The sequence below is a fragment of the Centruroides vittatus genome, unplaced genomic scaffold, assembly GCF_030686945.1.
Source record: "Centruroides vittatus isolate TY-2023 unplaced genomic scaffold, ASM3068694v2 contig_878, whole genome shotgun sequence".
Taxonomy (NCBI): Eukaryota; Metazoa; Arthropoda; class Arachnida; order Scorpiones; family Buthidae; genus Centruroides; species Centruroides vittatus.
This window is the reverse complement of record NW_027122570.1, coordinates 923,896-936,748: the sequence shown is the minus strand read 5'-3', so window position 1 is coordinate 936,748 and position 12,853 is coordinate 923,896. Positions and strand designations below refer to the sequence as shown.

The 12,853-nt window shown below is 27.4% G+C and overlaps 1 protein-coding gene across 8 annotated transcripts in view; it reads left to right on the top strand.

Moving 5' to 3' along the window:
• LOC136983191 (transcription factor Sox-13-like) overlaps window positions 1-12,853 on the top strand; it is a 377,109-nt gene that overhangs the window by 121,115 nt on the left and 243,141 nt on the right. For 7 of the 8 annotated variants that reach the window (XM_067279851.1, XM_067279854.1, XM_067279856.1 and 4 more), the window contains one exon: window positions 6,953-7,036. In XM_067279851.1, the coding sequence (XP_067135952.1) occupies window positions 7,017-7,036 (20 nt within the window). In that variant the 5' untranslated portion in view covers window positions 6,953-7,016. Of the gene's footprint in view, window positions 1-6,952; window positions 7,037-12,051; window positions 12,205-12,853 lie in introns of those variants that run through there. The other variant, XM_067279855.1, reaches the window with a different exon arrangement.

The window sequence follows — 12,853 nt, the reverse complement described above, 5'->3', positions numbered from 1 at the left end:
TAAATACTATTTTATAATAGATTTCTTTTTGAAGAAATTAAAAGTTAATGAAATATTTCGTGTAAATTTTGTCAACTTGAAATCAAATAAATAATCAACGGACTTTCAACGATTAAGATTGAACTTTAACAAAATAAACGAAAATTTGATAATATTAGGCCTAAGAAATTTAATATATTAAATTAAAAAATAAACTATACAATTATTAATTATAAAAATATAATATATCTGCAAATATACGATGAAATGGAAATTTTTAAAACGGATTATTAAATATATGACTATCTTAAAAATTATTTAATACTGTATAAATTTGACATAAATTTAAAAATTTATTCACAAATATATTTTTTCTGACTGGTTCATTGCCCTTTAAGTCTTTCCTAATTCATAAGTGTTGCAGTTTGAGTGCAATAGAGAATTTCATGATTTCGTCTCAAAATATCTAGTCAAATTTTCGATTGCTAGCCTCTTACCTATGCTGCCGAAGCAATTATGGGTCAAGTCTTCCCATGATAGGAAAAGTAACACGGTCTTACGGTGATTGTTGCTTAGCGAGATAAATCCATTCTAATCATTTTTCCTGATAAAAAGAAAATGTAATAATATTTTTCAAAGTTAAAATAATTTCTCGGTAAATAATATACAAAATTATTAGAGATTTAATGCGCTAAGACAAAATCATTCTTGATGAAGTGTTTAGCTACGATAAGAAGTTATCACAGATAACAATAAAGTACTAAGTGGTACTTTAACAAAACTTTTTTCAGATGAGAAATAAAGACAGAATATTTATTCGCAGAATAAAAGCAATGAATTGAAAAATAATAGCATATATACAGCATTTATATAGATGATAAGTTAAACGAATGTCTTTCGATGTTGTTGCTTCTTAATCTTTTATACTCAAGAGAACTAATGCAGAAACAGTCCGGAAGAAAATGAGAGGCCATCTCAACCGAAAATCGAATCCAATATGTTGAGGAAATGTACGATTTCCACGTCGCTGCCTGCTCTCTGCTTTTTAATTGTTACGTTATTTTTTATAATTATTAATAAAATTAATGACATCAGTTTGCAAGACTAATCTTTGTTAGACTAATGATAACATAAAGCTACACGAAGTAAATTAATAATTTTATATCATAGATTTAATTCGTGCAATATATTAAATTAAATTACATTTAATAGGATGTTTGATATAACCAATCTTATATCGATTCGAATAAATAATTTAATAACTTGTAAAAGATATTACAGTGTATTTTATATCCAAATAGTAATCCAATGAAAATTATTCCAAACAGTCAAAAAGTATCATATGGAAAATTGGTTCTTAAGCATTTGGAAACTTTAGATTTTAAGTTGTTAACTAACAAATTAAATCCTGGAAAAGTTTTTTTATACGTTTAGCATGCTCGTTTAATGTTGACTCAATGCTATCTTGAATATAAACATACTAATTACAGAATTTTTATACAGACTATTAAAGATATACAATTCATTTCCTCAATTATGAACTAATAAACACAGAATATAAAATATTTAATTAAATATTTTTAAAGTAAAACGTTAGCGAAGTTAACAATAAATCGTTAATAGTTTTCGTAAAAACTAAATTCTCAAAAATAAAAAAAATAAATGAAATTATACTTACTCTTTTCTTATTATTATTTTGAAGAAACAGCAAATATATTTTTAAATTTTATTAATAATATCACATATTAATCTAACACATTCTAATTGTGTTTGGTCCTATAAAGGAAATGAAAATATAACAACTTTTGGTCTACATTTGGAACGTATTTTTCCGTTTTCTGCTTCGTGCCATTATGTGACTATAATTTTCCTGATATTTATCACGAAGGACATTCAAACTAAACTTAACCAAAAGATGAGAATACATTGTAAAGTAGTGGCGTATCCACTACTGTATTTTGAAAATGTGGGTATTGATCAAGGCACATTCGGGGGTATCATGGCACATGCTCCTGTTATTCAATTACCTTAGATTTACCTAATTTTTTAGATCGTTCTTTTTTTATTAGCCTTCTAAAATTGCTAAGTGGAAGTTGGAAAATGGATAATTTTGAATTGATAGATTGATTATAAATTATGCAAATCACAGTATGATTTACAGTCGGTTTGCTGTCAAAAGAAGGAATAGAAAAGATATAAAATCATTACATTACTTATTTTTGCTAGAAATGATCGAAATTACAGTTATTTTAAATTATATGTAATTATCTTTAGTCTATGTTCCACACTTTTCGACACGTGTTTACAAGAAATATCAGTTTAAACTTTTTTTCTTTTTTCTGTTTGTACAACGTTACTTTCTGCCATTGAAATCATGCGATACGATATGCATTATTATATTTATTTTTATTTTAAAGAAAAAAAAACTGATTGCATGCTAACTGGTATAAAGGTGGTGCACATCTTGGATATGCCCTTGGAATAAACTACATTACTAGTTTGCACATCATTAGCGTATATTATTTTTAACCTAGTTTACTAGCGATTATGGAGCATGGTGGTACTCGATAGTATTTTAAAACCTGCAACTTCGTAAGAAAAAGGAGGTTACAAAAAATGATTTTCTTTTCATCATTTTTCATAGTAATTCGGCTCTTTATAATCACAAATAAACGTCTGTTAATTTATTTTAACCTATGAGAAAAATCTTTTTTTCCTTTATCAGAAACAAAAAGATATTTAGATAGATGATTTGTTTTAAAAATTAGGGAATATTGTTATTTATTTTCAATATTTCATACCGATCTCTTTCTGTCTGAACTGGTTAATATATAACTAAGACATGGCCAGGCGATAAGCCTAAATAGATTAAAACTTTATTTCCAATTTAATAATTTGATAATAATTAAGTATTGATTAAATTTAATGTTGAATGAAATAAATTAAATAGAATATGCTAATTTTGACTTGTAGAAAAGGAATTATTTTTTATTGGGCTGCAATTTAAAAAAATTGTAGACCTATAAATTCCCACTGTCGTTCACTTGTCCGTTTGTCTTTCCTTAATCTCCAGAATGTTGTTAGGTAAATGAATTCAAGACCACATATGGAAACCTTAGGAACAGGAGGCCCTGATTAACTATATATAAACTTCTAATACAAATTAGAAGTTACGTTATTTCAATTCAAAAATGTTTCCCTGAAAGGTGTTAGATAGATGACCGGCACGACTCTATTGTTAAAGGAAAAGTATGATGTACAGGGGCAAGACACTACGGTACTAATTTGAGGCGGATAGAATATATTTTAAATTAAATAAATTAAAAATATGATTAAAAATTACAGCTCGGCATTGTAACGATGTCATAATAAATAATTCTTGGTTAAAGTTGATTTATGAAAATCACTGAAAATAATTAAGTGTAATTAATTAATAAAAAAATAAGCAACTTTTCAAAAAGTTCAATTAAACTGTAAAGTTTTATATTTAAAAAAATGAAAAAATTTTAAAATTTATTTCATAAATATTACGTTATGTCATAACAATACTGTATTAATGTATTTGTGAGCTTTATTATAATACATTTATGCCTTAAACCAGTTGTGAGCGAACTTTTCTAGATGCGGGCCTTCTCGAGGGAACTTGGAAGGCTTCCGGCGGGCTGCATACATTTTTTCTTTCAGAATTGTACTTTAAGCTTGCCAAGAGAATCAATATACCCCATAACTGTCAATACATAAGTCTAAAATAATAGGCTATATGCTAATGACACGCAAACTAGTAATATAGGATATAGTTTATTCTCATCTTTTCACTTGTCGAGTTTAATTTTAATGTTCTTTATGACATATGTCAGTTTATTTAGTGTTGCATAACGGCACGAGATAGAAAACGGGAAAATAAAATCACGTTTTCAAAGCCCCGGGAACCGCGTGTTAGGTTGCATGACTGCCTAAAACTAAATATTTTATTGAAAATAAGATTATAATATTATTGTTATGAAGACAAAATTTAATCACTCGGAAAAAATAATAATAAAATATATTGAAAAATTTCTTAAAATAATATGAAATTTAAAGCATAAAATGCATCAATTTTATTTCCAATTATTCTATTAAAATTTTTATTTTGTTTTATTTTCAATTGTTTCTAGTTGAAGTCCGCGCCATCTGTGATTAATGAAGTTAATCTGAGATTATGTTTATCAAAATTAAAGTTTATATAACGAAATTTTAATAATTATTTCTGTGTGAGAAAAATTACCAAATGTAACGCATTATACGGTATAGGAACACATTATATAAAACCTATCTTTTATTATGTAATTTTATAATGTATAGAAATCAATATATAACTTATACGTTAAAATGATGATAATTCCATACGTTTATATTATATTTAGAGATGAATCGTAACATGTAGAAAATATCCTTATTCTTTTGATACAATTATTTAATATGCAGTAATTTAAACTGAGATGCAAATTATATTACATTCGTTTAACATCGTATTTAGACCTAATCAAATGACAATAGATTTATTAGTTCTTTAATGTGAAAGATTTTATTCCAATTTATTCGCAAAGTAGCGAACATACATTGTCATTCTATAGTTAGAGAGAACGACAAAATCCGATTTAGGAGTCTCAATGGAACGATATGGATAAGCAGCTTGTTCGTTGTCTGATCTTGTGCTGTTTCTACTCAATTAAAATGTTGACACTTAGCTTAACCCTTACCCTGTTAATTGCAGACACTGGATGAAGATCGAAAGTATTTGCTTGGAAGAAGGTCACACAAACGTAAATTGTTAAAGGTCTCTCGAGTCCGTTCCTGATTGGACATGGGAAAAATGAACCCCTTTATATTCCTAGTCCTGATTGTCTTGTTACTTTTGTTCGTTGGAATTTGTTCTTGTGGTTGTTCAACTAATGAAATGATCGACCATTTGACACCACCTTTGCTAAATGTGCGATAATTATCATTTTTGTAAGATTATAATGCGATTTTTTTACAAGAATACTTGTACGATAATTTGACAAGGTGTACATTTTTCAATAATTTTAATAGAGTTTATATATTTTTAAAATTTTATTCAATTGTATATCTTATTATATCAGTTTATATAATTTATATATTATATCTTAGTATATCAGTTTATTCAAATGCATCATCAGAAAAATAAATACAGGAATTAATCTATCTGTGTGAAGTAAAGGCAATATTAGACAACGTGGCAGCAATGTTCATTGTCGGTAGCCAGTCGTTCGTGGTAGACAGCCGGATGGCAGATCGGTTAAGATGTCAGTCTACCTCTTTGGTAGACCCGAGAACGATTCCAGTGGGGGTGAAGGTCTGCAAGAATTTTTTCTGGGGTGTTCTGTCCCATCCCGGATATGTTCGGCCTTGTCACCCAGCTGCTTCATTGTGGAATTCCCGAACCCACAATATAGTAAAAAGGCTTTCTTAGTGACCATAAGGCGGAAACCATGAAAAAAAATCTGTTTTGATTCTTAGTGTTACATGTGAGTTGTTTGTTGATCTGTGATTACTATGCTTTTCGCCTTATAAGACGCACTTTTGAGTGTTATATTGGACGCATCACATTTTTCACGTCGAACTTTTGGAGGAAAAATATTTTTGAAAGTATAAGGTGTATTTCGGTTAAGAGAGCATCCTAATTTTCGGTTTAAAACAAATGCATCTTATAAGAATGCGGCAAGTTAAAAGATTTTATCACTTGTTTATTGTCTGAAATGTAGAAGCAAGAATATGCTGAATAAAGAATTACATTGAAGATTTTAATTAAAGAGAATATACTCAAATATCTTAATTTTATTTCTATTTATACTTTTGATTTGCAAATAAACTTTTTTTGTTTTGTTTTATTAATAATAATATGTTTTCTGTTCATATTTTTCTATACAGTCAAATAAGAATTATATTACGATAATGTGTACGATAAAATACGATAATTTACGTACAATAAACAGCTTTTTCCAATCTGACAACGATGTTTGACACATACACGCGCAAACGTTCACAGACACTCTTTTCAAACCAGGAATGACAATACGAAATACTAGATTCTAAAGGAAACGTTTAATTTTAATGTAATCAACTGATCATTTAGTTAATGTTTATCACTATCTTGAGGAAACCGTGTTTTGTATTTTCTTTTCTTTTCTTTTCTTTCGAAGACACAATGTAGTGACAAAATTCGCCCAGTGTTTAAGTTTACGTCACTACATTGTGTCTTCGAAAGAAAAGAAAAGATAATGTTTATCAATTAAATCACCTTTCTTGTGAATATGTATGATTAATAATTTTCAGTTTTGATATTATGTGTGTATTGATGATATAATACTATAGACATTTCAATTTTAAGTGCATTTTGAAAGCATATTATTGAGTTAGCATTTCTTCGTGTTACTAGTTTTTTGAAGGAATATGAATTATATATTTTTTGAAGGAACAAATATTTCTTCAAAAAAAACTATACAGTAATTGAATTTGTTTTAAAAATTAAACGGAAGCAATAATATAAATCTGTACAATTTAAGATATTTAAAGAGAATAATATAAAATAAAGTTGTTCTCGTGCAATATAACTACAGCTGCAAATTTCACAAGTATTAACTACGATTCACAAGTAGAATGCTAAAAAGAGAGAGCGAGAGGCAAAAAAAGGAAAAAGGCTGTCATACTTTTCAGATCTTTAAGTTTATTTGTAATAAAGAATAATAATTTTTATTTGGTATATTCAGTTGTCATTTCTATACACTGGAAGATCGTGACGTTACGAATCTATATCTAGATAATCAGCTGCTAGTGACACGCATATATCGTATAAGTTCTGTTAATAAATTCCGAATCTTCGATTAAATGATAATAATGATTAATTAATAACATCAATATATAAATTCTTTAAACTTAGCCTACAAATTACAAATGCAGATTTTATGTTTTACAGGAAGGTCCGGAAGACCGGAGAAGGGAACCTTACTGAATGGACAGAAGAGGAAACCGAAGATAACATGGACTATTTTGAATTGAGGTTAGTTTCAACAAATTAACTGCATGACTAATAAAATTCTAGAAATATAAATTTAACACATTTATTTATTCCTTAACATTTTATTTTTTTATGTTATTCTCGTCATATGTATTAATGTAATTAATATTTTATAAAACAAATATTTGCTACTTGGAAAAGTTTAAATTTTGATTTAAACGATCAGAAGTAGAGTATTATTATTAAAACGACATCTAATTAAACATTTTAAATTCTAAGTATTATATTTGTGAAAAATTAATTTAAGCGATAGCTTTATACGGTTAAAAATTTGTTAAATATTTATAATCTATGGAGGGTGAAAGTATCAAATTAATAAATCTGCAAACTCTCATCATTTTAAATCTCAACCTTCAGCTCTCAGCCCACGAATGATGATTGAAACCTTCCATATTTCGATGAAAAGATTGTATAGATACTTGTTAGCCTACATAAAAAGAGGACACAGTTTTTCGTAATTTTTTAATATCAAAGGAATTAATATATAGGCTAGATGATAACATAAAATCTCGAGCTTTTTAAATCTCGATTCTATTCAGTTATATTTATTTAAAAAGAAAAAAGTAATAAATTATTTACAATGAGTTAAAGAATCTTAAGTATAAATCAAAATTAGAACAAAGAAATATTTCGATAATAATCTTAATATAATATATTAGAGTTATATGTTAACAGTGATATTTCGTGGGATTTTTTACTCAAAATATGTTTATTCGAAAATTATTTATATTTATCTCTGATTTCGGCTTCTATTTTATAATATAACAATATTTTTCAATTTCAAACTTATACAGACTACATTCTTAAATGGCTAATTATACAAAACATATTTTAAAGTCTTAGTTCGAATAAGGCCTACGAGAGTTCGAACTTATATAGTATTAAGTATTAATAATTCTATAAAATTTATATATTTTTTTTAAATTAGAGTTATCAAAAATATAGCGACATTAACATGACGTTTATAAAGGTAAGTCTACGTACTGTGCAGTACAGTACATGTAGGCCTACAGTGTTTAAGAATAAGATCTTAAAGTATATATGTTAAAAAGAAAAATATTTGATCAACTCACAGGATAATTAGATATGAATGGCAATGTGTGAGAAATTCCACGGTTTGATAAAATATTAAATAAAATGTGTATGGTCTTATAACTTTATTTCTGTTATATACAATATAAATTGTTAGTTTTTTTAATGATAAATATAGATACTACAGAATATAATGCACGCAATCTACAATCCAATTTCCGGGTGAAGCATTCTTTGTATTTTTGTTTCTTTTGTTGCATCATTCAACTATGACTGATGCTAGCACATGTTTCTGACAGCTTATTTTGATTGACATAATAACACTGTCAGTAGAAAATAAATGTCAACCAATTATCCGTACGCAGCATAATTTACATGGAAAAACTTAGAGGAATTTAGTTTTGAAAGTTATTGGAATCTATAATTTCGTTAAAAATTAAATATAAAAGATTTTATTAAATATAAGTATGCTTTAATACAGTTTTGGGGCATACATTTATACTTAAAGAATACGATCTAAAAATATACATGATAAAATATATAGGCTACATTAAAAAGATAAATAAGGAATTAAAATAAAAGCTAACAACTGTTTTTATTAAAAGTCGTTTTACATCCGTCCGATCCGTTCGTCCTGAAAATAGTAATGTTAACATGTTGCGTTCAAAAATTTCCGTTAGTCCTAATAAATAGAGCGTAAATCTCTGTAATGAACTGTATAAATACATAAATATGCACATTAAATTAGTATAACTTAAACTAATTTATTATGATACGCTAAATTAATCTAACATGATCATATTTGATTAATATATTTATAAATTAAGTGTACTCATTTTAATTTTTATGTTTGAACAATTTACTTTTAAACAATCCACATATATAAAATAGAATGTTTGTTTAATTGTCTGTACGTTGCCTATAATTTACACATCTAAATCCTTTGACCGATCTAGACCAAATCGTTCATAGTTATTTTCTAGGATCCTACGGAAAATGTAAACTATCATGAAATTTGGCCATCCCCTGGTTTCATTCCTCGACACTTTGTGATAATTTAAGCATTACGTAATAATTAATGAAAGTGTCACACGGTCTACGTTTATTTGTGTACGGAAATGCGACACTTGGACGATCTGTCGAAGGGGGATGCATCCCGGGAGGACTTTCTAAAGAAAACTGGTCCCTATTTAGGTATTGCAAACGTGAAAAAATCCGGAAAACTCCACTGTGGCCAGCCTCACGACCAACTAACAATGTTCGGTGGTTTTATCCACTCGGCCTCTAGTGGGCACACAAGGTCCACGAATCATATTCTTAGTGACAATTTTTAAATAGTGTAAAATCTAGAATTGAAAGCGCCGCTGAAAAAATGGTGTTGATTTGAGTTGGACTAAAATAACCAAACTTTTAATGTGATTTTAATTGTATTTGCTTCATGTCTAGTTGTTTCTTAGTTTCATTAACGGCTATAATTATCCACCTGTAATACTAGACTTATTATACCAGTAATGAATTATCGCGTGTTTAGGAAATCATCTTTTATTGACTCATTTTTATACAGAAAATGCATTTCGGACCATTTTGTCTCTCATCAGTCCACTTTCTGATGATGACTACCTTATAAATTTTAAAAAACATTTTAAAAAATTTTTATATACAATAATAAATGTTAAAATTATTAAAATTATATTTCTCACTTATAATCATTTCTACACTAGCGAAAAGCGCTTTGGAAGTGGAAACAAATGTGGTTTTCATTTTAATGTTTGTCCTTATTACTTTTTCCCTGGCAACATCAAGCATAACTGCTAATAAGTTATATAATTTCACAAATTTGCTTATGAGATATAATTACAATTCTGAAAGAAATGCAGGATTCATACAAGTTGGATTCCCTAGGACGTAATTATTCTCATCCAATTCAAAAATAATGGACTGTATGATATATAAAATGTATTCTCGTGACGATAAGAAAGATTACGTATGTCTACTTATGAATGCGATTAAACTATTGATGAAAGTTCCTATTTGTTTGATTGTAACTTGTTCATAAACATTTCAATTTGTTTCTGAGAGTGGGAATTCTTAAACAAGAAGATACTGTTCAACTGAAAACCTTTCTTACGCTTTTGTTTTTTGATATTTATACGAAAAAAAGAGCTAACATATAATAATAACATTTCCTTTTAATTTGCTTATAATCTTAAAATTTCGTTTATCATATTAACAAAATATTTAATCGAAATAATCTAAAATATTTCAAACGTATTTCAAGCTTTTACTGAATTCTTAAGTTCAGTATAAAGTACAGTTTACGTCAAATAAAATGTGTTATCGAAAGTTGATATATTAAATACGAAACAAAATACATTGATTCATACATATCTCATTTTCACATATGTAAATATATTGTTAGATACGATACTAAAATTATTTCTGTATAATCACACTTAATTTTTTGGCGTGGGCTTACAAGAAATAACGAATTATCAATATAAACAATTTATTCAAATATTTAGTTATAAAAGAATTGATTGCTTCATTATAATTTTGAAAGATTATATTATAATTCATGTGTTAAAATTAATTTTTTATTTTTACATTATTTGAAATTTATATATAAAACATTATCAAACAAAATTTTTCTATTCTAAAAATTAACTTTTTTCTATAGAAAATACTATATCTTTTAACATATTAAAAATTAATTAATATTTACATTATTGAAGTAGGCCTAATCCGTTTCAGTTTCTTCGATTATGAATCATATAAATGTTTACGATAATAAAAATAATTTTAAGAATATTCGTTAATACAGTTAAAAATTTTATCCATTTTATGCGTAACGGATCAAAAATCGATATATTTTCGAGTGAAAATGTTTTATTTATACGTTTTTAACGTAACTTTTACGTATAGGCCTAAATAGTTACAATAAATTTGATTTTTCTGTTTCCTTCTCTTTTTATTGTCTTTTAATAGCTCTGATGTTTCATATTAAAATTATGAAAAGAAATGTTTATCGCTCATTCATATAGATACCAAGAAAATATAATTTATAACTGTCATTTACAATTTTTTATGTTGTAGTTTTTTTATAAACTGTATAATTTTTCAAAAATAATTATTGTTTTAACTTCATTGTAAGTTTTCTTATTCATATCTTAGAATGCCAAGATTAAAAGTTACCTTCCTCTTTTAATTACAATAGTATTTTCTGTATAGGATACCTCAAACTCACTTTATTACATATCTATGAAGACAGGATTATCATCCTTCTATTGGTTAAATAAATTGATTAGTGCGAAACGTACAGTACATAGCTCACATTCAATACATAAGTAAATTTAGATAACTTGCTATTTGTAAATACATTATTAATAAAAAGATTAGAGAAGGCTCAGGGGATGTGTTATTTCTTCATATTTGAATGTTATAGTTTATATAAATAATTCTAGCAGTTTTCAGTTTGCAGTATTGGAAATGTCCTTGAAAAATGTGTTCATTTGATAAAGTAGAAAATATTAAAACTAGTAAAACATTTATGACAATTGTGATAACGTAGATAATAGAAGAATATTTAACAAGTAAATAATAAAACCTCCTAAAGTTTTGTAGAATTCAAAGAATACTTCTTTATCACCTAAAAGTGTAAGTTGATAATTATTAATGAAAAATACTGGCTAAAATATCAAATGCATAAAACAGTAAACATTTAAATAAACAAAAATTGCAAATATGAACTTAAATTCATGAAATAAAGCCAAGTATTTAGAACGTGCATATAATGATACGAAATATTAAACGGAATAGCTTGGTAGGAAATGTTAAGTTTCTAGATACAAAAACTAACATTTAAATGAGTTTTCTAATGAAAAATAAGCTTAGATTAACGTATCGTAAAGTGATCGGTGTCAACACCTATGCTATACAAGTACCCGGGCATGCCGGCCGATAACTTATCTAAGGTACAGATGGCGCAAGAAACAAAGAAGCAAAAGAAAGCGCCCTCGTGCGTCACATACTGACAAATGTACGTCATCAAAAGTATTGGTGAGGTAGGGTTGAGTGATTGTGACGTGTTGCAGTATTACCATGTGGAATAATAAAACGAGGTAAGGCAACAATATTCATATTGGCTTGCTTGGCCTATCTGTTGCGGCCATTTGGCTCATTAACAAGCTCACTTTGCTCGACGCCTTCACACTTTTAATTTTGATAATCTGGTTGGTTCGGTGTTTATGACGTCATTAAAACATGTTTGAGTTGCGCATTCTAATAACGATAAAATATGGCTCTTTATCGACGTTAAAATGTCACGTCGAAAAATCTAATTTTAACTCTTCCCTGATTAAAAAAATAATGCATTAGCGAATAAATTTAAAGCGAGTTAAGATGCGAAAAAGCTCTAGGAATCTAATACATACGAATTGCACGTTAATCATCAATCAAGTGGGGAATACTAAACGAAAATGGTGACAATAAACTTTATTTTTTAGCAAATAATTAAATGAGATAAATCTAAAGTATAAATTCAAAACGGATTTCGTTGCAAATATGTAAAAGGCTTACGTAAAGCGCGATATGTGATCAATTACTTACAATAATGTAGGTAATAAATGCATAAAAGAATACAATTCTGTTAAATCGTTATCTTGAGCAAACAACAATGATCTGTTTAAAGAATGATTCGCAATATTTTATATTATAAATAAGCTAGAAAGTCTGCTATTCCAACTCTTTCCCATCTTAAAGCACTGTACA